At 41.7% G+C, this 27,884-nt stretch overlaps 1 protein-coding gene across 3 annotated transcripts in view; it reads right to left on the reverse strand.

Annotated features, from left to right (window-relative positions):
- MAGI3 (membrane associated guanylate kinase, WW and PDZ domain containing 3) overlaps positions 1–21,920 on the reverse strand; it is a 229,229-nt gene extending 207,309 nt beyond the window's left edge. For all 3 annotated transcript variants that reach the window (XM_032881404.1, XM_032881406.1, XM_032881405.1), the window contains exon 1: positions 21,048–21,920. In XM_032881404.1, coding sequence (XP_032737295.1) covers positions 21,048–21,363 — 316 coding nt within the window. In that variant the 5' untranslated portion in view covers positions 21,364–21,920. The remainder of the gene's footprint in view (positions 1–21,047) is intronic.
- Between the last annotated feature and the right edge of the window lie 5,964 nt (positions 21,921–27,884).

Raw genomic sequence — 27,884 nt, forward strand, 5'->3', positions numbered from 1 at the left:
ACGTTAATAGCATATTACGGCAAAGTACAGAACTATTTAAGTATCCTGGAGTTGCAAAGTATAGAAATAAAATTTGTAATAGATTAATCCTAGAAAAATCTCTGAAGGAAATAAATTTAAGACGAGATTTTGAATAAGTATGGCAAACACTTTAGTTTGGCTCTAACAGAGTATCCACACTGGGAAATAATGAGAAATGAGTTTGGAACAATAAGACTGGAGAGAGTTGCTGAAGCATATTAAGTGTTAGAATAGAGAGCAAACACAGCAAGGAAAGAACACAATGCTCTTTTGGGTTAATTTCCTTAAAACCCAAACTATCAGAAGTCAATAAAGAGTGAAAATGTTTCTTCTACAAGAAAACATAAAAATAACATCAATCTAAGATACTTAAGTCTGAATTTTTTTTTTTTTTTTTTTGGATGAGAGAGAGAGATCCCAAGTAGGCAGAGAGGCAGGCAGCGAGAGAGGGGCAAGCAGGCTCCCTGCTGAGCAGAGAGCCCATTTCGGGACTCTATCCCAGAAGCCTGAGATCATGACCTGAGCCGAAGGCAGAGGCTTAACCCACTGAGCCACTCAGGTGCCCCTTAAGTCTGACTTTTAAAAATAAATATGTCTCATATTCCTATACCAACTCAAATCATTTTTAACTTCCAAGCCTGATACTGACTTCAGGGACAACTTAGCTAGTTAATTCCATCAGACAGAAGCATTTTTAAAATGGCCTATTTTTCACTCCTTAAAAAATAAGGTGCTCACACAACACAAATGAAAAATTTGCAGTCTGTTTCTATATACATATAGGGCTTTGCCACAGAGGCTGAAATTTTACCTAGATTAAATAAACTTCCTTACCTTTTCAAACTACAGCTTTTATTACATCTTTAAATATATAGCAAAAGATGGAAAGTGATTTCAGGAAATTGAAACAAAACACAAAGGCTAAATTCCTTGAAAGGAAATGAATCATTCCCTATTGTATCTTGGCCTGGCGTGAGGCTAAGTACATAGTAGGCATGCAAGGAACATTTGCTAATTAAATGCAAAGGCTTTGCCAACAAAAGTATTAATCCTTGGAAGAATCCCAAGCTACATTCTTGGACCAAATATCTGAAAATGTTCTCAAGTCTACATTATACTGTACTTTCCAACAAGTCCTAAGTGATAAGCTAACTTTCTAATCCAATCAAATGCAACAGTAGTACCACATCCTTTGCATTTTGTCTTTGAAATTTGGATCCAAGAGATTTTTAGCACACACACCAGTTGGCAGCCAAACTTGTCCAATGTCCAAAATTCACTTTTATTCTCATTTATATGTTAAAATGTAATCAAATTAGAATCCTAGGCTAATGATAACCTGCATACTAATCCTGAATCCAAAAAATAATTAGCTACACGACCTTGAGCCTATCACCTCAGTTTTCTCATGTGGAATATGAGAAAACTAGACGTTTGAAAAACCTTCCTTGGGGAAATGTACTGATAACTGCAAGTTATAAAAAATACTGACATGCGTAAAAAAGCCTGATGGATGGCTACAAGGATAACATAATATAGAATAAAGCAAAGAGGGTAAAAAGTTAGGAAAATAATCTAGATGGTAGATATACCTCTTCACAGAAAAACTTCTTCACTAGCCCTAAACCCCCATCTTTCCATTCCTGGAAACGGCACCATCACACATCCACTTGCTCAAAGCAAAATCTAGAAGTCCAAAGTCCTCCCCTCCCTCCACTTTGCAACCCATGGGCCAAGGCATGTTAGTTCCTCCTTCAAGACCTCTCTCGAGTCCATCCACTCGTTCAGTGCCCTCCTCTCATGCTAGTCCAAGCTGACCTTCTCCCTCTTCCCTTCCTCCTCTCCTGTCCCTCCTGAATCATAAGAATCATAAACAATGATTATTTGAAACACATACTGGACATTCACTTTTCAACTCTTTTTGGTGACATTAAGAATATAAATAATATTCAAACCCTTCCCATGCTGACAGACCCCTGCTGGCTTCTGTTGACTTCTTCGACCTCATTCCTAGGCCTTCTACTCCTCCTTTCCCAGGGATCAGCCATACCAGTCTTTACTGTCCTATGACCCACCCAGCTCTTACATTAAGGTCTCTGGACTTAATAATTCCCTCTGCGATGCTTCCTCTCAAAAATTTCACTTGACCAACTCCTTCCTTTTAGTCATACAATGTATAACTTCCATGTCCCCTCCTCAGGGAGGCCTTCCTGGACCACCCAATCTAAACAACACACTATCTCCTCATCCCAATCTATGCTTTTAGAGGGTGAGAGTTTATCACTTCTGAACAGACTTCTGCAGTCACATTGCCTAGATTCAGGGCCCAGCTCCGTACGTCCCTAAGCTGTGTGACCTGGGGAAAGTTACTTGGCTTCTCTGTGCCTAAGTCTTTTCATATGTAAAACAGACAAACCAACTTCATAGGGTCATTGTGAGACTAAATATGAAGAAGAACACTTAAAAGTAACACGTGGCACATAATAAGAGCTACCAATGTCTTCTTTGATACTGTTATTATTATACTGGCATTGTTTATATTTTCTTCTTTATTATCTACCTCCCCAACTGGAATCCTAACTCCATAAGAGATCTTGCTTGCTTTGTTTATGGGCATATACCCAATGCCTAGAACACTGGCAGGGACTTAGCAAATGCTCAGTAAATTTCCACCGAATGAAAGCGTTAATATGCTCTTACATTTGACCGTGGTACTATTTCATTTGTCCTCCGTAAACATTTACCTACAACATAGCATTTTTTTTCTTTGGTTTAAGAAGTTTCCCAAATTATCTGGAAAACATAAAGGAAGATCATGCAGCCCCCTGCGTCTTAATAGTACATATAAAGGCACAAATAGGGAACATGAGCAAGGAAACCAGTGTTAAGAAAGAGACTTACCACCTACTCTACAATGTTGTAGTCCTTTAGCCTTAGGGAATTTAGACAGTAATTAGCTTCTGTCATCTAGCATATTAATTGCTGAAAGAAAAAATATTTGACTACCCATAGCATATTAAATCCTCAGTTTAATATGTTATACAGAAGGTGGTCTTTTTAATATGCTGAGATGTTTCTTAAATAATGTGGATCTATTTATCATTATAAAAAATAGACTCGTTTCTAAAGCTATTGTAACAAAGTATATACAAATCAGGCAGCTCAAAACAGTAAAAATCTATTCTCTCTCAGTCCTGGAAGCTAGAAGTCCACAATCAAGGTGTCACCAGGGCCACACTCTCCCAGAGACCCTGGGCTAAGTCTGTGCCTCTTCTAGCTGCTACGGATAGCCATTGGTCCTTAGTGCCCCCAGCTGGCAGGTGCAGCCCTTCAGCCTCTGCCTCCGGAGTCACCTGGTCACACAGCATCCTCCTTTCATGACTCTGTGTCTCTTAAGAACCCATCCTACTCAGAAGGACTTTGTCTTAATTGCTTATGTCTGCAATGACCCTGTTTCCAAACTTCAGTAGTGGAGGGAGGACATCGAGATACCTTTTGGGGACACACAATTCAACCCATAACGCATACCTAGGTATACGCTGCATGATCACCGAAAGCTGCAAAGTTTTCAGCTCGCCAAGATATTTTTCAAGGCAAACAGACATATTTCTGAATTTGGGTACTTAATAAGAACCATATTCATGTCTGGTCCCAATTCTCTAGGATAACTCACAGTTACCTCTATGGTTGAATTCACAGCTTCATGATGATGAGAAATGTAATTAAATCAGTGGTCTAAAATGGTAAATATTCTAAACCAGTTACAAACAAGTGTCTTGAATAAAATAATGACCGGGGGGCCCACTTTAAAACAGTTGGGGAAAACGTCCTACCCAACTGCAGCTAACACAATTGATTTTTCAGCCCCATGAGACAGGCAGTATTATCCTCACTATAGAGGAAGAATCTGAGGCGTCTAATCTGTCCAAGGTAGCAGATGAGAAGTGTAGAACTAAGATTCCACCACCGATCGACTCCAAGCCTACATTTTAAAGTCACACAACTTGATGGTGCTTTGCCACAGCTTTGTGTAAAATCCCACCAGGCTTTACCAAAAAGCTGTTTAGATTTGGCCCAAAGATGGGTTAGAGGTTGTGATTTCACAATAAAGACAACGGGTCCTACAACATGATGTGCCAAGTGAAATTACACACACCGAGCTCTATGTTTCTATTCAGTTACATTGTTTTTAAAAATGAATGAACAACAAGACAACAAAAATAGAGGAACTCTTGTCCACCCCCAGTGAAAAGATTATGACAGCAACTTGAGGTGAAAACTGTGGGCCAGAAACAGACCTGGCCAAGTGGGACATGAGGATCACACTCTTGCACAACTGTTCTTTCACTTAGGGTAGGAGCAGTAAACTAAGGAACAGCTCAGTGAGGCTGCACCATGGCTTAAAGAGAGGGGCGCCATGTAAGCACAAGGAAGAAACTCTGACCATGTCCTCTCTTCTAATCAGGCCCCTCAAGCCAGAAAATGGCCACAGAAGGGCTATAAGATTTTAATATCGTTTGCATAGATGCTTCTTTAATACCACCGGTGCCAGGGATAGAGAAAAAGTAGTATCCCAGGAGGTGAAGAATTTGCCAGCTGTAGGTAGTAAGGCAAATTATACTGATTCCCATTGAGTATTTTGGGGGAATGAGAAAATATTTCTTTTTAAGATCTTATTTATTGATTTGAGGGGGGGGGAGAGAAAGTGAGAGAGATGGAGCATGTGAGAGCAGGGGAAGAATAGCAAGCAGCCTCCACACTCCACCGAGGCTGATGTGGGGCTCGATATCGCGACCCTGAGATCATGACCTGCACCAAAACCAAGAGTCGGATGCTCAACTGACTGAGCCACCCAGGCGCCCCAAGGAATGACACAGTATTTCTACATTGTTTACTTATAGTAAGTTCCTTAATGCTGATGAAATTCTCATCTGCATTATATCACTTTAACAGCAGACTAATATGCCATAATTAGACAATTTTTCATTCTTTCAATTAGTAAGAAATTATCCTAAGAGACTATCTATTGGCCTTTCAAAGATCCATTTCTAATTCCTATTTTTTTAAGATGATTTTTTCAAAGACTGGGTTTGTTTAGTATGTACAATCCAGTTTGAACCACTAAAACAAGGATATGAAATAAAATATTACCTAGAAACAGGCATCTGGAGTATTTTCAAATCCAGAAATAGAAAACACATACACGCATGTTCTGGGGGTACAGAGCAGCTCCCGAATATCTAAGCAAGGACAAACATCAAAGAAAATAGAAGGATGCCCCCCCCCACCGCCAGTTTCCACCTGAGCCCCTGAGAAATTGGACAATCCACGAGGGGAAGTGAAGGAACACTGCAATTGGCTGACAGGATCTCTCCAAGGTCAGTCTTTTCTTTGGAAAGCAGAGACCCGTGGGAGAAGCAATCAGAGTCAAGAGAAAACAAAACTGGAGAGATGAGCAGAGAGCGAGCAGCTGATCAAAGGCAGCTGAGGAGGCTGAGGCAGGGAGCTCCAGACACTAGTGTGAACCTTATCTGGTCCTGAAGGCACAGTCAGGAGCTACAGAAGAAGAGAGATGCTACCTGTGCCCCAGGACTCGAGCCTCTGAGGCGTAGGGCATTTATACAGTAACAAGCTAATCTATGCCCAAGCAACTGTAATACATGAAAAATGCCAGAATAAAATGCATGTATTCAGGCATCCCATAGTGGAGATTTCAATCTTATTCTAATACAGAATCTACTTGGGGGAAGGATGTGGACCATAAGCTACAAGGTACAAATGCCTCTCTCTGGAAATCCCACATATCATACTGCTCCTGGCCCTCTTGACCTTCTTTACTTGCATCTCCATCCCAGAAAATCTGAACCCAAACTTTCAACAGATTGTCTCCTCATCATGAGTAAAGGCACTGAAACAGAAACAAATAAAACACCATAAAATTCCAGAGTGTTCTGTTAAGGTCAATGACATAGAGGAATTCACAATTTCACATAATTCCAAGAACAGGGAATAAAATAACTGCACCTCCTGGAGGCTGGAGCTGTAGGATGATTCCAGAATGATTCTGGACCTTGGGAAGAGTTTGTGGCCCTTCCCTCCAGTGGTCTTCCGGAAATACACCTCAGCCCTACTGCATGTGTCAATTTCTTCTGCTTTTCATGGTTTCTTCTCCCAAAATTTTAGTTGTACATGGTTAAAAATGGCCTTTCCAACCCTGACTCTCCCTCCCAACCTCACAATCAGTGGTGTGTTTTGTAGACGCTAACAACTCCCACCACAGCCATGACAACAGTGAAAACACGGCTGGGAAGATAACCTATTATACAGTATTTCCACCACTCAGTTACAACAGATGTAAAGAAACCCAAGAGAATAGAGAGTAGTAAAATGTAGTAGAATAATTAGGAAAGGGCATGGAATATTAAAAAAAAAATAAAGAAAGAAAGAAAGAAAGAGAAAAAAGAGAAGGTCAAACTCACAGAAACAGTGGAGGCAAGGAGAGGTTGGTAAAAGGGGAAAGGAGAGAGGTCTGAGGATCTAATGTATAATATGATGACTACAGTTGATAATACTATATTGCATGACTGAAATATGCTAACTTGAAGTATTCTCATCAAAATAAAAAATACCATAAAATTCCAGAGTGTTCTAGGGGCGCCTGGGTGGCTCAGTCAGTTAACCATCTGCCTTCGGCTCAGGTCATGATCCCAGGGTCCTGGGATTGAGCCCTGCATCGGGCTTCTGAACCCCTTCCTCCCAGCTCCTTCTCTCTCTCGCTGTCTCTCTCTCTCTCGCACACAAATAAACAAAATCTTTAAAAAATAAAAGTAAATTCCTAATATTTAAAAAAAGAATTCAAGTGTTCTATTAAGACTGGTAACACAGAGGAGTGTGTTCTATAAACCAAATCATCATGCTATATACTATTACAATTTTGTCAGTCGTACCTCAGTAGAGCTGAAAATAAGGAAATCACTAACTTCGAGTATTAAGTAACTTTGTTGTTAATATAATTTGCTTAATTGTAATTTTATGCAACTTAATGTTTTCAAATGACTCTCTGGACAACTAAGTCACTCAGGTCCTGAACATTCGACCATCAGACTCAAGAAAGAGTACAGCCAACTCAGGGCATCACTGGCAAAACCTCTCAGCTGAAGTGCCTCCCCCTAACTGGAAATGCTTTCTTAGTTCAAATCCCCAGGAAAGAGTCGTACTGGCCCCATTCATCTTTCAAAGGCACAGAAATCACAGGTTGTTGACCAGCTTATGAGCTGGTTATTTCAGCTGAGGTGCCCTCCCTGGCCTGGATGCCTGCAGGTTATAGGGAAGATGGAGATTAAGTGATAGAAAACACAGATGTCTCAGCAGCAGGGACAGGAGGTAGGACAGATGTAAGCTAGTAGCAAGATAGAGATGTTAAAAATCTATCAGCTTTGTGATCACTCCAACTACAGGCCATTTCAAAAAGACAAGCTCACAGAAATGACAGTTATCAGGAAAGGATTAAATTGTATTTAAATACTATCTTTAATTAGATGAACCTGTGGGTTGGCAGGGAGGACGCCTGGGGGGCTCAGTCGATTAAGTGTCTGCCTTCGGCTCAGGTCATGATCCCAGGATCCTGAGGATCCAGCCCGGTGTCAGGCTCCATGCTCAGTGGGGAGCCTGCTTCTCCTTCTCCCTCTGTCTCTCCCCCTGCTTGTGCCTCACTCTCATGCTGTGTCAAATAAATAACATTTAGAAAAAAAAAAAAAAGAAGAAGATGAAGATGAGCATGTGCGGGAAAGGGTCAGCAGGCACTCAACACCCACCTGCTTATAGTAAGCCTTCCTAAAATGCAGAGGTTGATAAACTAAAACCTGTATTTCCCAGGTTCCTTTACAGCTAGTACGCGGCATAAAAATTCAGTTCCACGATGTAAGATATAGGACACAAAATATGGAAGGCAGAAGCGAAGCAGAGCTCCATCAGCCTGTGGCTTTTAGTGGCCTTCAGCCAGCAAAGAAGGTCACAGGCATGTCAGAGCCCAGTCTCCGGCCTCAGGGCTATTGAGGGACAATGGCAGAAGTAGCAGGGCTGGTACCGAGTCAGTCAGTAGCTCAGGGGCATCTAGACGTTGTCACAGCACTGGCCAGACACTACCTTCCAGACTTCAAGCAGCTCTGACGGCAATAGCAGTGGCTGCTATGGTCCCCTCTGCCACAAGGGCCGTGGTATCTTCCTGCCTTCGTTGCAGTGACAACCTCCTGAATGCCACTTTCCTGACAGTGGCAGAGGGGGCAGCTCCCACGCCATGTTGTTCCAAGGTGTCCTGGAAGTCATTCTCAGGGTCCTGGCCTAGAGCCCAGCTCTCCAGCCCTTTCAAAGATTCCCTAAGCAACTAATTCCCTGTATTACATCCCTCTCGGTTTCCTGCACTTAACCCCAACTGATACTACAAGAGTCTACAGTAGACTGACTATAGAGAGATCTTTCCAGGTCTACGCTCACGCTGTTCTTTCACAGACATACAAGAGGCCCAAGTGAGACATTACTATTTCCATTAGTCATACCTCCTGAGAAGAGTCTCCCCAAAACTGTGGCCAGCTCTGTGTGGCCTGAGACGTCTACTTGTCCCATACCCAGCAGGACCACAGCCCCCCATTCTCAGCCATGTTCACCATCATTATAACCACACAAGCTCAAGGACCCTGAGCCAAAAGCGCCCTTGACACATCCCTGAGCAGTTCCTAGCACTAAAACTCCTCTTCCCCTACTGCATCCCCTAGTCAGGCTGAGGGGAAGAAATAAAAGTAGAGCAGGCTCTAATTCAGACTTGTATTATAGCCCCACCAAGAAGGGAGAGAAGAGCGACAGCAGTCCACCATACAAAGCACCCAGTCAGAAAGATTCTACTGAAAGCACTGCAAAGAACCTTTCTGATGGGAGAAATAATTTTTCAAAGCTAAAACACCTAACAAGAACCGATACTTAGATATACAGCTATTACACCAGCTAACAGTTTTCTAACTATTTAGATCTTAACCATAAGCCACTGCATTACACGAGGCCACAAATGTCATAGAAACCTGTGGCACAGAATGATCAAAATTTTCTGTCCTCCAGCCCCTGGGTTACTACTGTTGTCTCTAGCAACACTTAGGCATGCTGATGGCCTAAAAGACCTAGTCTAGGCTGTGATACTTAATTGCAAAGCAACGCAAATTTCATAAAGGGACAGAATATGTTTAACAGGTTACTTCTTTTTTTCATCAATTTCACTACAATTTCCTACGGAGAGCCTTATGCCAGAAACCAAAACAACAAAAGCAACGGGAGTTCCAGGCCACACTCTGCCAGCTTTGTGCTGGGCCTCTGAGCAGAGCTACCTGCCTTTGCTAAGCCTCAATTCATTTCTCTGTAGACTAAGGGTATTAGTGGGATTGCTATGGTTCCTTCCAGTTGAATGGCTGACTTGAAGCCCACACAGAAGACGTAACAGCACAAACACTTAAAGAATAAGAGGTGCCAGTGCTCTACAACCTGCTTTAACCATCTCTTCAAGGGGCCACCTTACCGTAGAGTACTTGACGTCCGGAACAAGAGAGATCTACTTGAATACAATGAGTTATTCTTCCATCTAGCTTGGCTTCGTTTTATTTAAAAGTAAAGTATACCCTGAACAGATTCTGCAGACTTTAAAAAAAAAATTCCTAGTCCCAAAATGTATTCATTCTTACACTCAACAGAACATTCTTTTAGGCCACCTGTCTCAAGGTATGTGTGCTAAGAAATACATTCCTGGGGGGCGCCTGGGTGGCTCAGTGGGTTAAAGCCTCTGCCTCCAGCTCAGGTCATGATCCCAGGGTCCTGGGATCGAGCCCCACATCGGGCTCTCTGCTCAGCAGGGAGCCTGTTTCGCCCTCTCTCTCTCTCTCTGCCTGCCTCTCTGCCTACTTGTGATCTCTCTCTGTCAAATAAATTAATAAAATCTTAATAAAAAAAAAAAAAAAAAAAGAAAAGAAATACCTTCCTGATGAGTGGATTATACAATGAGGGGACAGGAAATGTGAGAACAAGATATTATTTGCAGTATCAAGTAGACAATCTTCCCAAGTATATTTACCCTCAGAGTATCCAGGCTTTTACAGAGAACGGCTGGAAAATTATCTTACCAAAGGTGGCAAGAATTAATGCTAACTTTCTGTCTGATGCGTAATTCTGGGGGCTAACTCCTTCATCGGGCACAGCTTAGCTATAAAGATTAAGCTGCACTGCCACAAACTTTGTTTAGAAACAGAACCAAGAAATGAAGCTTTTATTTTAAGTACTTGCCCAATGTTTTACTGCATTTAACACCCACTCAAACAGTTCAGAATTGTGGGGGTTTTTTCCTTTTAATAGAGAAAAAGGAAGTAAGGCAGATTTTTTCAGACAAAATGAAATAATACTCTATCTGGAAAGTGAAGAAGGAAGACTCAAAGCTGCTTCAGTTCCTAGTCCTCGGAGTGAGTCTGCGACCTTTGGTGTGCTCATCTTTCTGGACCTTAGTTTTCTCATGTGTAAAAGGGAGAGGACAGCGCCTGACTCACAGAGAATGACAACATGTAAATTTCTTTACAGAAATACACGTATGCCAATATGCATATCCTTATAAACCAAACAAAGGGGGTGTATGATGTATGGACATACGATTGTTACTCAGTAAACGGCAGCTAGTAGTATCACAAGTCCCCAAGTCAGAATATTTCCTATTACACTCAGAGCAAGGTTGCCAACTTAGAGTCACCGCCAAAGGAAGGCTGATGTGTCACCTCATTCACCAGCATCTCACTACGAGAGAGCTCTAGTTAGCAATTCTAACTCTATTTAAAGGAAATTAAATTTTTAAGTAGTATGGACTTTCTAACTGAAAACACGGAAACTCGTGAAAAGCATCCTTAGCTAAAATAAATATTTTAACAAAATGTCCTCCTGCCCAAAGCTACAGAAGTGTGTTAAGATATAGTTCTGTGAGCAGAGGTAAGGAAATGGTATTTTAACAGCTTTCATGGCTTAATTAATCAATATGTGGAATTAATACTGGAGAACTCTAATAATATAGGATTCTACAATAGAAGCAGTGATTTTTCCAAACATGGTTTAAAGACATCCCAATTCCGTGAATGTTGGCTTTGGTGTACAATAGCATATTTATAAATAATTTAACGATATTTAACACTCAATAAAGAGGGGCGCCTGAGTGGCTCAGTGGGTTAAGCCTCTGCCTTCAACTCAGGTCATGATCTCAGTGTCCTGGGATCGAGCCCCGCATGGGGCTCTCTGCTCAGCGGGGAGCCTGCTTCCCCCTCTGCCTGCTTCTCTACCTACTTGTGATCTCTCTAATAAAAAAAATAAAATCTTAAAAAAAAAAAAAAAAAGCTCACTAAAGATACAACCAGACAACACTAAGCCAAACTTCAGAACTCCTACCGTGCATGTTATACATAAACTGAAGGTTGATTTTAAATTGTTTTCATGGTATTGGAGTTAAAGATACTCATCTGGTAATCAAGAATATAAAAAAGTGGGGAAAGATATTCAGTGTACACACCCCTCTCTTTCAACCTGCCAACTCTATTCCAAGTACCTTCCTCCAGTGGAGGCAGGAAAAAACAAAGGTGGTCAGATTTTATCCTACAGTGTCTGCCAAATAACTTTTTAGATGATTAAACAGCTACTACATTACACACTTAAGCAGTATTTCAAAGAGTGAAGTAGTTTATGTTTGACTTCTATGAGATCATGGTTTAAAGGTATTATTAGAGAACGCTTAGAAATAATACAATAAAAATGCAGCTTCAGTTTATATTTAAAAAGACCATTGTCTTAAAAGCAAAACATCCTGGAGGCCCCTGGGTGGCTGAGTTAAGCCTTAGACTCTTGATCTTATCTCAGGTCATGATCTCAGGATCATGAGTTCGAGCCCTGCATCAGGCTCCACAATGGGCATGGAGCCTATTTAAAATGAATGAATGAATGAATGAATGAATGAATGAATAGCAAAACATCCTGGAAAGCAATTATTTTAGAATTTCATCTTCAAAATGATATAATAATATTAAGTTCAAAAAATCACATTAAACAGATTAACAATCATTTTCTCAATGGCAAAGATAATTAAATGATCCTCCAAAGCATCCTATCCACCTAAGAATAAGCAGCACTGACTTAGAGAATCCTGATGTTTTAAAAAATTGAAAAAGTACAAGCAGTACCTACCTTTTAATTGCACACATTAAAAAACTGAGATGTTGATATCTTTTAAGATTTATTTATTTGAGAGAGACAGCATGTACACACACACACGTACAGGGGAGGAGGGGAGGGGTAGAAGGAAAGGGAAACAGAGAATCTCAAGCAGACTCCCCACTGGGTAAAGAGCCCGACATAGGGCTCAATCCCAGGACTCTGAGATCATGACCTGAGCAGAAATCAAGAGTCAGATGCTTAACCAACTGAGCCACCCAGGCACCCCGAGATGTTGATATCTTAAAGAGAAAGCATTTAAATAAAAGCAGCTTTTAGATTAAAAACTTCAAAATTATAATATTTAAGTAAACTATTTGAATAAAATCAGTATCTCAGTTTTGGTCTATAGTCAATATCTGGTTTTTAAAAAATGATAAGCTTTATGACAACTGTATACTGTTGGTGGTTTCAAAGTAGGAGAGATTAAATGTTTCAAAAGAGGCCATTTCCTGTAGTATTGCCTCCCCAGCATCCCATCTTTTGAGGAAATACCCATCCCTTATCTCCTAGAGTTCTAGGATAATTATTAATCACATTGTGCTTTCTATACTCAACTGTAAGAGTAGACATGTCATGCAGGCCTGGCCAATCACAGTACCCGGCTGCCCTCTCTCTACAACTGGTCCGAGAGATGGGCACAGAGTCCCTGCATGAAATTCATTATTGGACTCCAGAACAAAGATGAGACGCTTTAAGGACTCCATATGACTTGAGGGGGTGGGTGGTTCAGAGCCACCTTTCTTGCTACACTGAGAGGTGAGCTGAAAAAGAAGCCAAGTCTGAGGAAAAGGGCCAAGAGATAGTCCCAATAACCATCACTTAAGAGCATGAATTTAGCTGCTACAGCCCTAGGCGTGGGTTTTCATGTGTGTAAGCCAATGAACTTTCTAGCCTAAATTAACCTCAGTAGTTTCTGTCACTTGCTATGGAATCCTTACAAACACAGAAACAGACATGTGAATTGGGATTTTTTTTCCCCCTTCCCAATGAGATCTGACCTACATATCACCAAATACCTGTTGCAAACTGGATAACCACATCCAAAGAGTAATAGATCTCTGGGGTTACTCCATTAAAAGGGATTTTTTTTTTAAGTTATTTTATTAGAGGGGGAAAAAGCCAAGTTCGCTTAATTCTATTTGATGAAAGTCAGAAATAAAGCATTTATTAATAAATACTTCCTTTTTCCCCCTCCCTTTCAGAGTATTTTCATTCCATAAAACTATTTCTGTTAAATGTCATCAAGTGTACATAAATAACCCCATTTTTGCTGGGACACCTGGGTGGCTCCATTGGTAAAGGGTCCAACTCGATTTTGGCTCAGGTCCCGGTCTCAGGGTTGTGAGACTGAGCTCCATGTCGGGCTTAGAGTTCAGTGAGGAGTCTGCTTGAGATTTTCTCTCTCCCTTTCCATCTGCTTCTGCTCTGCCCCAGCCCCCGCCCCCATTCACTCTGTCTCTCTAAAATAAATTCTTTAAAAGGAAAACAAAAATATTTTTCATAGTCACATATAATTCCCAATCAGAACAACAATGAGAGGGGCGCCTGGGTGGCTCAGTGGGTTAAAGCCTCTGCCTTCGGCTCAGGTCATGATCCCAGAGTCCTGGGATCAAGGCCCGCATCAGGCTCTCTGCTCAGCGGGGAGCGTGCTTCCTCCTCTCTCTCTCTCTGCCTGCCTCTCTGCCTACTTGTGATCTCTGTCTGTCAAATAAATAACTAAATAAAATCTTTAAAAAAAAAAAAAAAAAGAACAACAATGAGAAACAGGGTACCCACTCACAAACTCCCTGGAAGCAAGAAAAATAATTATGTATTTAAAATTATCTCAAAAAAAAAAAAAAAGCAAAGAACCTAAGACGCTAGAAAGTTTTAATTAAGTAGATCAGGTACTGCTCATAATGTATACCCGAGACCAGGACTGCCTCCAAATAGAATAGATGCTAATTTTAACAAATTTGAAGCAAATTTTTTTTCCAATTTGCATTCCATAATATTTTTTAAAAACCCTACACTCCAGGGCACCTGGGGGGCTCAACTGGTTAAGCATCTGCCTTTGGTTCAGGTCATGATCCCGGAGTCCAGGGATCGAGTCCCGCATCAGGCTCCCAGCTCTGTGGGGAGTCTGCTTCTCCCTCTGACCTTCTCCCCTCTGCTCTCTCTCCAATAAATAAATAAAATCTTAAAAAACAAACAAAAAAACCCCTAAACTCCAAATACATTATAGCAAAAAGTTTAACCCTCTATATTCCTGAGTCTCTGAAACTATCTCCAGCGTGTTACTAAAACAAGGTACCTTCCAATTTATGAGCACCACCTGTCCTTTCTCAGCTATTTAGTTATGTCACAAGTCAAATTATGGTGCTCAAAATGTAATCCATGTTCCCCTGGCCATGAGGCAATGACTGAAATTGGGGGGTTGGGAGGAAGCAGAGCTGCTCCTGGGAACACTGCTGAGCAATTGTGTTAGGACACACTGCTAAGGTTGGGGGGGTGGGGGGGGGCGTGGATGGAAATATAATGGTGCTACCCTTTCCTCTGGAAGCCAGTCAACTGTGACTCTAACAAAAGAGAAGGGGGAGTTAAGGTGGAAATCTATTTCCACTTCTCTTTTTACTAGATTAGCAAATTGCATTTTCCTATAAAATTGGCTAAGCTTCCAAGGCAACACAAGAAAGCCTATTACCACAAAGCAAAGTACTACCAATAATATTTCAGCTACATTATGGGTTAAATAAAAATACTCATTACATTATGAGTTGAATAAGGCTGAAGGTAGAAATGGCCATAAGCACTTTACCAGCATTATTTCTAGATGATTCATATTAGAACTACCTATATATTTAAACAATATGATTCTCCATTTTCCAATTATTCCATAATGCAGATTTTGTGCATTTACACAAAATAAGGTTTTACCCACATACACATACATGACTGAGATGGATTATACTGAAGATCTGTCTGTATTGAACATTCTTGTCCCATGTCTGTCTCTTCCTCTGCTTCTTACATACTACTGAGAGGATACGAATTTCACTCAACCAACACTTATCCATCTCTCAAAGCCAGGCTAAATTCAAAATTCTTCATAGTTCTCTCCTCTGCTAGCCAAAGCAGAAAATCAAGGCACAAGGGAAGGACCCTACCAAGACACAAAAGCAATGAAAGCTTTCTTTCACCTCATTCTTTCACCATTTAACTTCTACAAATTCACTATGCACACCCAGATGAGGGTAATTTTTTTAAATTAAAAGATGGGTTTTATTAAAGAAAAAAACAAAAACAAAAACAAAAAAACCTAACTCTTTAATGCAAGCAAAACTATTTCACTTAGTGTTCAGCCAAAACACAGCAATTGGTTCCAACATGGCAGGGGCGGCGGGGGGGGGGGGGGGGGGGGGGGGTAGTGAGAAGAGGCAAGAAGTTCTGGTCCTACAAATGGGATAATACAAATACAATGTATAAAATACACCCTGACTAAAACACAGATTGTATTTTGAGAGCAATTTAACTAAGAGCTTTTCAAAAGATAATTGTGTTTATAGTTGATTTCCCTCTTTTTGTGATGCCCTGAGAACCCAAATCCTAAGATGTAGCCCACACCACTTTTTAGAACAGTGTGCTTGGTAACAAATTAATTAGTCTAGCTTCCACCAAAATTCACACTCAAACTTATCTAAAGAGTTTCATTTAAGTACTAGGAAAAGAGTGAAAAAGGTAAAACCCGTACTACAGGTCTTCTTGGCCAATGAAACCTTAAGCTCCCATTAAAGTGTGAGCTTCTTGAAGACCGAGATCATTACTGATTCATTTTTATATCTGTTTTTATATCACCAGGGCTAGTTCACATGGGTACACCCCCAAACGGCTGCTGAGGGAATGAACGTGTGCCAGGAACCAAACTTTTTTCTCTTTATAAAGTAAAATCAGCACCTTTTGGGGGAAACATTCTAAATAACATACTTTCAAGGAGAACAACAACTCTTCCCGCACAAACACGTCTCTCATAACACTAGCCTCTGAGCCACCAAAAATCTTACCCTTAGGAGCAGTTTTAAATAAAGGACATTCATTCTCTGCCAAAATGTAGTACTGCAAGGAAACTGTTTCTCAAAAATTCAGAGGAGAGACAGAACTGCTTATTTAATTAAAAGGGTCACAGTTCTGGTCTTCATTACCAAAATACTTACCCTTCATCATATCACAAACAACCAAAAACTGACTTAAGAATTGGTAGAGTTCGGAATTGGTACTGAATATGGAAGTGGTTCATAAAAATGAAATTCTCTGACAACACACTCCCCAAACTCTTAAGTGCTCACAAAATTTATAAAGCACTTAGAGGTTATATGGTAAAGATATTTTATGAAACTATTCACCTGAGAAGATTATGCACTGACTTCACAAGTCAGATCCTGGAGCAAATGTAGATTTGTTTTACCATCAATTTAGATAAATTAGAGACCAAGAAACACACACACACACACAGAAATTTGTCTCTTAGAGGTTTTATAAAGTACTTCCCAGAACCTCCAGAGGAAAACAATTTATATTCCCCAGGAACACAGTTATGTCCCATGAAAATCAGTTTTAACATTCAACTGAATAAAATAGAAATGATATGAAAGCTGAAAAGGGCCAATTATTAAATATTTCTTCAGCTTCCATGACATAAGCCCATTATTCACATGAACTAAAGGTGTCAATGAATAAAGTCCAAAACCTGAAGTTACTTAGACCCAAAAAATTGCTACCAAATTTTGAGAGGACAGTAAAGTTTCCCACTTAAGGTTTATCAAAATTTAATGCTGTGTTCCCTAACAAAGAGGCTGCCTCACCCAATCTCTAGCTTCTATGTTAAAAAAGAAGATTTTTTTTATTAGAAACGTAGGAAGCTAGCAATTTTAGCTTCTTTCGCCCTTCCCTTCATCAAATATGACAACCACCTAAACAAAATTCACAAGTCCCAAATTACCCATTAAACCAAAAAGACCCAAAAGTTAAAAGAAAGGGATAAAGTTATTCATTATTGGCATAACATAACACCCTTACTCAAAAGCTTCTAGTAATGCTTCTTCACCAATGGGGAATGGATTTCTAGGAATGTGCTCATTTTAACAAAATTCCCCTATAAGTCAAACGTCTCTAAGAGTCCGTGGCAAACTTTGACTTACAATTAATTGGCATTAAACAAGATCTATTTCAAATTAGTTTTTGTTTAAACAGTAACATTGTTCCTCATGATTTTCCTCTCTAGATACAGTAGCAGACTTAAGGTAGTTGAAAGCACTGTGTGCATAATAAAGCAGTAGATAATGATTTCATGTACTTAATGTATCAATACTTAACCTGCGGAATAAAATCCACATAATTTGCAACCACTGAAATATGTGTTTAAAAAAGTATATGAATTGAATATTAAAGTCAAACATTCATCATCCGGAGAATTTTAGAACAAAACTGACTATTTCTATCATTAGCCAGAAAAGAAACTGCTTAAAAATACGCTCTGAAATAAAATCAAAGAAACTAAGCCCGGTCACAGGACTAGATCATGTAACAATTTCATCAGAGGTCCAAAGTTCAACTTCCTTTACTACTGTGAAACTACAAAGATCAAATTCAATTAAGAACTTTTCTCCTTGCAGACAAGAATAAAAAAAAAAAAGAGAGAGAGAGAGAGAGAGAGAGAAGAGAAAAAAGAGAGAAGAAAAGAAAAAAAAAAAAGAAAAGGTTTGTAATTAAGATATAGGTGACCAGCTGGGCCAAGGAACAGGTGAAACTAAAGACGGTCCTCGAAGCAGGAATGTACTGATTGCTGTGTATTATGTGAATACTAAGTAAAAATAAGATTCCAGTAAGAAATTCCCAATTCTCTCAAGAAAGCCTAGGATTAAGAACCATATTTTAAAGTGGGGTTTTTTTCCCGTTATAATCTTTAATGGAATTTGCAAGTAAGGAAAAAAAAAATACTAAAGCCCCATATCAAAGCAGAAGACGGTCACTGCCAGAAAGAATCTTCCTTAAGTCATCCAGGTGTTGACGCTGGCTTTGGCTGAGCTCCTCTTAGCATGTACTAGACAAAAAGGAGAAAACTAGGAAGGATCTATATTCATCCTTTTGCCATGGACTTTGTCAGAAGACAATGAATGTGAGATCATTCCACACTATTATTACATCTCACAGAAATGTTAAATTTACTCTTGAACTGTACTAGTTTCTAGATGTTATGAATACAGTTTTACAAAGAGTTGCTAATCAAGACAAGAGACAGTGCAAAGTACACTTTACAATTACTTATTAAAATGGAAAATCCATTTCTCTCACAAAGTTTAGATAAAATGAAAAAAAAATGTGCAGAGCAAATTCCTTTTTAAACTTCCTTACTTTGTACTTTCATACTTTTCAAATTTAAGCCTAACAGTATGGAATCCCTGTCTCCTCCAGAGATAATATTTATGCGATTAGTAATCACACCCAAAGTTCTAGGAATAAACTCTTCTAGTTCCTTAATTTCTAATATTTGAAGTCTTGCACTTAGCCTGCAAAAACCTTGCTATTTTACAACAAATGTTGTTTAAACAAAGCCATTTAAGAAAGCCATTTCATGTAATGCTTAACATGAGGATAGTAAAAAAACTAAGAATACTATCCTTTGAGAAATTGAAATTTTTAAAGTACAACTTACTTAGAAACAAAGAATAAGAATCTCAGATGACACATAGTGGTACCCTTTAGAAATTACTGAAGCAGAGCATACCTTTAAAAAAATAAGTGTAGTATTCAGAACTTTTATTATTAATGATCAGAAAATATGCTAAACCCATTAATATAAATTATTCCCCTCTTTGTTTTTTGGCTTAACATTTAAAGTAGAAAAGTAACTGTGGTTGTCAAGAGGGCAAAATTTTATTACTACAAAAATGTCAACTACATCCCGGGGCATATGATTTTTATTCAACACAGCTAATCTATATTACCGAATATACTCTAAACTTTGAATTATTTTCTTAAATTTGATATAAATGTTGAGAAAATATATAACCTGCACATCAGACTAATATTAAAGATCTCCCCAGTCTTCTAAAAGAATCACAATACTTTGAGTATATATTGACTTCCTCGATCTATTAAATCTTAAACTATTTTTGAAAATAAGAGTTACATTCTCATTTATGGCCCCAACTAATCAAAACAAAACACTATGATGCAGATGTTCTCATTATTCCCTGACTCATGGGATTTGAACTAAATGGCACCTACACTAGTAAACCATGTATTATATAGTATTTTGCATATTACAGACAGTGCCTGACTCACTAAATTACAGCCCCCAAAACCTTTCCTCCACCTTTCACATATGGCTCTGAAAGTCTGAGTTAAGAATTTCTTAATTTGTGAAACTATACAGAAAATGAAGTTTAAAGTCTGCCAGAGTTTTTTAAATTAGCAATAAAAAAGAAGCCCTTACATAAACTGTAAGCTTAAAATGAATATGATGAAACAGACCACATGAAGAAAATCTTAATTTAAGATTTCAGGGACATGTGAGTGTGTGCGTATACACCCACAATACTCACACATATGTATATTGCACCACAAACCATCAGTTCCCAATAAGCCCGTGGACTATGAAAGAGAGATTTCCAAAGTGAGCTGCTGAGAAAGAAAAAACAATGTGAGGGAGAGAACATGTTAAATTTTTCTCCCGATTTTTCTAGCATTTTGCAGTGAAAGGATGGACTGATCGCTCCAGCCCAAGTCACAATTAAAAAGCCCATTATATTTTGATACACTATAGATTCAGTAGAGCACACATAACGAAACTAGTTTGATTTCTAATAACATTGTGATCGTAATTCTCTCTCCTACAAGCCTCTCAGAAAACAGAGCCACATTCTAACCAATGCTGTAGATAACAAATACATCAGGACCATTGCATACTATCAGATTTCACTGTATGCGGTCTGATCAATGCTTTGAAACATAAATGGAACGTGCTTTGCAGTAGATCTGACTTGCATAAAAGACACCAGGGCAACGGGGGTCCGTTTTACCCACCACTTCTACGAAATGTGTGTGAAATCAAAGATTTAGAAAAGATTTTACTCCGAAGAGGCACCTAGTTCTTTCGAAGCCCAGACTATTCAACAGCTCCTCGCAAGAACACTCTACTCGGTCACATATCACCTACTGTACAGCATCCATACCCAGACACCTGAAACCACCTGAACTGAGTGAGTTAGGCTGTCAGCTCCCAGGTGTTGCTGGTGTGCAAGAAACACTGAAGCCGCTAAGCCCTCCTAGGTACACTAGGTGGTAACCTTGGCACCAAGTGCCTCAAGAGTACAAGACCTCATTCCCGATTAGAAAATGCATAAGACTGTTCCAAAGAATACGCTACAATCATGAGGACCTTCTCCATAAAGGGGAGCAGCGGAAAAGGCTGCCCCCCTCCTTTTTTCGTCTCAGGTCAGAAACTCTCGGTAGGAGTCGGGGCTACAGATTTAGGAAACCCAGCTTCTGGCTGCAATACTTGACAGCCTGCAGAGCAGCCCGGGCCAGCCAGAGCTCAGTTTTCCTACCAGCAAATTGGGAATCACCACCACCCCCCATCCCCTCGCCAGGGATCCCGCGCACCCTGGAAATAAACGATTACCCAGGGCGATAAGCAATAAGGAGTGGCCGCCTCTTCCAGGACGCCCACCCCGACTTGCCCCCAGACCCTGAGACAAAAGGCAGAGCCGGCATACCTGGCTTCACAGTCTTGAGACGGATGGGCTCTCGGAAGTGGCGGATGACAGCAAGGGTGTCCCGGTTGGTGAGCCCGCTGACAGGCGTCCCGTTCACCTCCAGCAACACATCCCCAGGGCTGGGCGCCTTGCCCGAGACGACGCAGCAGGTGCCCCCGCCGGGCTCCTCCCGGAGCCGCCCCAGGTAAGGGAACTCGCCGCGCTCCGCGCCGCCCCGGATCTCGGCGACCAAGTCGCCCGGGGGCCCGGCCCAGGACACCGCGCACTCCTGCACCTTGCTGAGCCAGTGCTTCTTCTTCTTCAGCGTCTTCGACATCCCGAACCCCGCTGCACCATGGGGGAGACCCCGCGCGGGCGGCGGGGGCGCCGCTCCGGCCCCCTCTCAGCCTGGGGGCCCGGCGGCCCGTGCAGCCCGGCGAGGGGGCCTCGCCGCTCTGGCGAGCCCCCCCCGACCGCAGCCCGCCGGGGCCGGGCTGCTCCAAGCCCCGAGACGCCCCTCGGACGCCGCTCCCGGCTGCGCTCCCCGGGGCTGCCGGGCTCGGCGAGGACCACCCCGGGCTAGGCTGAAGAAAGGAGAGGGGAACTGTCCTCGGGCGGCTCCAGAGGGGTTTCGGGCGGGGTCACGGCCGCCGGCTGGCCCCTGGGCTCCGCGCCTGAGCGGCGGGAAAGGCAGAAGCAGGGGGGCGGGGAGGTGAACGGGCAAAAGCCGGAACGAGAAAAATCCGTCGGGGGGTGCGCAGAAGCGCGCGTAGACCCGTCGCAGGATCGACTGTGGCCGCTGCGGAGCTGGAGCGCGGAGACCAACGCCTGCCCAAGCTGCCAGGAAACTGCCGCTTTCAAACCCGCCGCAACCTCCTCCGCCTCCCTCTTCCCTTCCCCCCCGCCCTCGCCCATCCCTCACCCAGAGCCCCGCCCCCTCCTGCCGCGCGGCGCCCGGCGCGCTGCCGTCACAGGCCAGGCGCTAGGGAACGGGCCCCAGCGCTCGACTCCCTCGCCGTGGATTGGCCCCCAGCCGGCAGGGGGCGGAGCCTCGGCGAGAGTGAGGACCACCGATTGGTCGGTGGGAGTGGAGGAGGCGGGCAGTAGGATGAGTGAAGTTTAAAGAGGGTGGAAAAAAGAAGTTTGAAGAGTGAGGGAGGGCGAAGGGAGGGGCAGGGGAATGGAATCGGCCACACATCGCAGGGCCCAGAGAGGCCCTCCTGGCGGCGTCTGGAGCCAAGCGAAAACTCGGATGGGAAGCTCAGAAAGAACCCCGAGGTGGAGGCGTGGCTGGAGAGCCAGGCGGAGTAGGGGGTGGAGCCCCAGAGCCCGCACGGGGCGCTTCCGAGAGAGGGTGTATTTTGGAGGGGAGACGGTGAGCAGAGTCCATCGCCCGAGGTGGCGGGGTCTCCAGGGTGGCCTCGCACAACCGATCACCTGCACTCTGGGTGCTTCTTGTTTGTTCATTCACTCATTCAACAAATGTTATTGGACGCCCATGATGGAAGGTAAAATAGAGTCCTGCATACTGCTGTGTGACCTGGGGCAAAGACAACCTCTCTGAGCCGCTGCATCTTTGGCTGGAAAGTGGAGATAATTATACCCCTCCAAGCTGTTGTAAAGGTTTCAATAGGTACATATAAAATATCCACACAGTGCCTTACAGAAGGTGGGGGCTTACCTTTTGTTAGCTGGTGATGTTAACGATGACTTTATCTCGGAAATTGTGCTAGGTACTGGAGTTCAAAGATGAAGAAAACAGCTGTCAAGGAAGTCATAGTCTAGTGGGAGAGTCTGACAAGTTCACAGACTGCCTGAGAAGAGGTAGGGTGATGTGGAGGATTAGCACTAGCCCAGGAACTAGCAGATCTGCATGCTACCTATTTACTGTTTGACCTTGGCCAAATCCCGGGCTTCAAGTTTATTCATCTGTGAAGGAGGTGGAGGGAGGACTAACCCTGAATAAAGAACATTAGGTCCCTTCCAGCAGTGATTTTTTTTTGAAAACTCTTGAGCATTCGCTCTTCCCTCACTTGACTCACACTCTCACCAGTCTTTTTGTCTCTTAAAAATCTTATCCATTCTCAGCCCAAATGCCATCTCTTCCAGGTAGTCTTCTTTCATTTCTTGTCCTCAAAGTAGAAACTTGTCTCTGAGCTAGGATACTTTATTTTACTTTTGCAGAGTGACTCCTAATTATATAGTCTCCTGTCTCCCTTTTAATGGTTGAGGAAAGCCCTCATTTACATTATGAATAACTCCACAGAATCTCATCATGTATCAGATAGTAGTGGACCAAGTTTCAGCCACTACAGTGATTTAGTTCACATCATTGCATCAGCAATGCCTAGCAGAAAACAAATGGTACTTTACAAAAATGAGGGCAGCCTGTAGGAAACCACAAGGGTAGTGTGGAACCCTAGGACTATAAGCTCCTAGGTCTGCAGAAAGGGAAGGAACCAAAATTCAGCTCCAGAAAGGCAGCAAGACAGGAGCCTATGAACTTCAATCAAGGGATGCAGTGAGCCTAAGTAATTGCTCAAGGAGGAAGCTGGGGATTTATATCTCACTCACCTCCCTCTTCCACTCCTGCTGGTACATCCCAGTGGCCAAATCCAACCAGAAGCCAAAGGGCAAGAGAATCCTTTGCTGCAATCCATCTCAGTCAGTCACACAGGGAAGAGGAAACCCTGCATCTGGAGAGAAAAGGGGTAAATATCCAGCACAGACATATGGATTGCCCAGATATACCCATATCTGAGACAAAGATGGAGTGGTTTTTTTCTGAAGTATTACCTATACTAACAGATTCCTGGGTGACATCTTGATAACCTCCACATACTACTTTCATACAATCTACTTTCATACCACCTCTGAGAAAATGTCTTTTCCTACCCAGATTGTATCCATTAGGATACATTTGGCTAGCAGGAACAAAATAATTAACAGCTTAAAGCATAAGATCATTTATTCTATCTTTAACACAAGGTTCAGATGTTAAGTAGCCTTGGTTCGTTTAGAAGCACAATCATGTCACTAAGGACCCAAATTCTTTTTGTGCCTATTGTCTGCCATCCTATGTCTGTTGGCTTCTATCTCCAAGCTTATCACCTCTTGATTGCAATATGGCTGCCACAGCTCCAGACAGGACATCCTCAGAGGTCACTGTACAAGCAGGAAGGGAAGCAAAGGCAGTGCTCCTCCCATTTTTGCAAAGGAGAAAACCTTTCCCAGACTCCACCTTCCACCCCAACTAGTAGAATCTCCCTTATTAGCCAGACAATGGTCGCATGCCCACTGCAGCCCAGTGGCAAAAAGCAAATGAGATTGCCACCATTCATTAAATTGATCCTGAGTCACCCCAAACAAAATAGAGGTTCTGTTTGAGAGGAGAAAGAACAGGTATCAAGTAGGCACCCAACAGTGTGCCACATGCCTCAACCAAGGAGGAGTTATCTTAACTCTTGGGCAGAAAACTGCAGTGATTAGGATCTTGAGCTCTGGAGTCAGAATACAAATCCCAGTTTTTCTCCTATTAGCCCTGTAATCTTGAGTGAACTGTTTAACCATCCTAAACTCCATTTCCTCATCCATGAAAGGGGTAGAATAGCAATCTCACCTGAGTTGTTGTGAGAACTGAATGGAGTTACTTGAGTCAAGGAAGTGCTTAACATATGGTTTAGCATAAAAGCAAACATTCAATAAATTAGTGTGTGCTATTTTATGACAAGGCAAAAAAGTATTGTTCATCAATTTGTAACTCTCTAAGTATTAAATTCACCCATCTTAGTCAGCCAAGGTCCCATTTTGAAAATATTCTAGAAATAAGCTGCTGATGCCAGTGATTTAATTCTGGCAGGACACTATTCTGGAAATTACTGCATAATTAAAAGAGTCACATTATGAGGGTTTACCTGTAAAATGGCACCTAACCAAATTATATCTATGTTGATCACTGCTTCCTAAACTTAATAGTTGGGCTAATGGTTATGATTTGCACTGTGGAGTATTAGTAAGCCAAACAATATGGAAACTGGTTTAACAAAAATAAATGATAGAGTTGAATTTGATGTTCTCCAAGGTTTCATTGAGCTACTTCTAACCATCCATAAGATAAACATAGATATGTTTCAAGACGCTGCATACCACACAAGTTAGGTTCCAAGATGGCTGTAAAGACGCCAATACAAGTATCACAATGTCTAAAGACGGAAAGGAGGGAAGCGATTGTCTCCTTTCCCCATTTGGGAAGGGGGTGGGGAATCAAGGAAACCTCTCCCCAAAGGCTGAGCTAGTCTTTCCCTCCAGCTGATTGGGTAAAATTGCTCAAATGCCCTTTCCTACACCGAAGGTACAAAGAGTAATGAAATACCCTTACCCAGTTTTACCCTCTCGTGCTCAAAAGGATATCCAGTGTCTTACAAACTGCACAGCTGCACAGTATCTGAACTTGGGGGTGGGGGATGTCTCTTAGCAAATACGAAGGGAAGACTGGCTTTTAGGTAAGCAATCCACAACGTCCTCCACAAAGAGACTGCATTGATGTGCTTCTAGTATATATTCCTTCTGACAAGGTGGGGAATTGGTTTTGTTTTATGATACCGTGCAGAGTGCTCCTAACCAGAGTTAAATAAACCCTTCTACTTTGAAAACTTCAGAATGGCAGGTATAAATCCCCAATTTTTCTGAAATGACCCATGCTTGCTTACTCCTCTGTACAATCTGATGTGCCTTGTATGGTGGTAGAGTTTGTGGACTGACAGCCCTGGGACCATCACTCACATCTGCGTCCACGTGGATCGTGCCCCTGGAGCTGTGCGTGGCTTGGTGCCAAAGCAAGGCACGCATAGGGAGAAGTATTTGATTTCATCTATTTCTATATTCTCCCTAGTTTCTTTCATGGAAGCTTGAATCTCTAGTAATAGTAAATCAAATCATTATTGAGATGAGGTCGTTCTCAAGTATTAATGGTGGCAGAAGGGTTGGGGAGAAGTAGAGTGTGCTGACAGAACAAATATTTTGCCTTCCCTGCAGAAGAGAAGAACATTCATCCTGTTTTTCTTCTCACAGATTATATAATAAAATTATCTTGAATTTTAAAAATTCTGATCAACGAAATCTTTCATGTTTGGACAAAAATGTCCATATTTATCTATATTATGGAAATGTAGTCTAACATTAATAACCTAACCGAATTCAGTATTAATTTCTATTGTATCTTTACATTTTATTAGCATTTTTATTTGCCTATGTCTATGGGCTAATTTGTATGCTAATGCTAAGATATGCTCAATTATAAAAGCAGTTACAAGGAAGATTTTATTTCAGTTAAACAAACTAATTTATTGCCTAAAATCTGTATTACTTTCTATGTTTCATACATAAACATGCATTTTTGCACATGGGCGCCCTTACCTGCAAATGACCAAATGAATCCAGTCCAAATTCACAGAACAATAGAAACATTCAAAACCAAGTGCAGTGCCAACATGCTTTGAAAGGGGGGGTAGTTAAGCAGTCAGATGTCAAGTTCATCTAACAAAGCAGGACAAAGAGAACATTGAATGAAATAAAAAATACCGAAATACCTATCTTTCAGCTTTCAGCTTAAATACAATCTCCTACTCAAGGCCAGCCTTGATTTCCTACAGCTAGATGTCAGCTCTTCCCTCTCCAGAACTAATAGCAGGTTATCTCTATGTGTTTTCCTTTCCAGTAGACCTCAAGATCCTGGAGAGCAGGCTTGATCCCTGATTCACTCGTGTATCCCTCATTGGCCTGGGTATTTGGTCTTTAGTGGGGTTAACACACATTCATTAAAAAAAAAAAAAAAAAAAAAAAAAAAAAACAAAACCACACAGCAAGTACCCATTGTAAACAGGCATTGTTTTAGGTGTTGGTTTACAGCAATGAACAGACTTACAAGGTCCTTTGTTTCATGGGGAAGAGGACAGTGAAGGGGAGGAAGAGGTTTTCCTCCACCCTGTTAGAGTTCCTGGCTGGGTCTGAAAATTCAACTGACATTACCAGGAGAAAAGCATACAACTTTATTTAATGTAAGTCTTATGTGACACAGGAGCCTTCATAAGGAAATAAAGACCAGAAGAAATTATTAAACCTGAGTGGTTTTTGATGAAGAGTTGAAAGTCATGGGAAGATGTGATAATGCAAAGAATATGAGCTGAGAGTAGTAAACCCAGGAAACTCAGCAAAGCCTGTTTGCTCAGATTCTTGATATCCCTCCATCCTGGATCTCCAGATGCTCCTTTTTTACTCCAGGTATGGAGAAGGCACCTGTCCTCTGAGGGTCTTCTAACCTGCTTCAGAGAAGAAGGGCCGGGAGAAGGTCAGAGAGACCTGCCTGCTTCTCCTATTTTCTCAAACTGTTTCAGTTTCATATATCCAATACGCCACGCTGCCGTATTTTAGGGTGTCCCATTCTGAACTCCATCAATAGCAAACCCAAAGCAAATAAATGATCAAGATATTTTCCAGTAGTAACAGTACTATAATTAAAACAGAAGATGAAATAATGAAATGGTGGGTATTTCGTAGAAGACACAAGTTACATCAGATGGAAATCATGAAGGAGGTCTGCTTGAGAAACTGACAGTTTTGCTGAGACATAAATGCCAAGGACGAGGGAGCCAGGTGAAGACTGGAGACCTGAATATTCCAGGCTGACAGAGACCTCAGTCACTGTGAAGTTTTCAGGAAAGGAGTGGTAGAATCTGATTGACATTTTAGACTGATGGTTCTGATGGCTCCATGGAGAAGAGGGTGACAGTGGAATCAGGGAAGCCAGATAAAAACCTGGAACAGCAACCCACTGAGAAAGCTCAGTGCTGTGGACCAGGG

The sequence above is a fragment of the Lontra canadensis genome, unplaced genomic scaffold (genome assembly GCF_010015895.1).
Source record: "Lontra canadensis isolate GAN:19392208 unplaced genomic scaffold, GSC_riverotter_1.0 scaffold75, whole genome shotgun sequence".
In the NCBI taxonomy this organism is placed as follows: Eukaryota; Metazoa; Chordata; class Mammalia; order Carnivora; family Mustelidae; genus Lontra; species Lontra canadensis.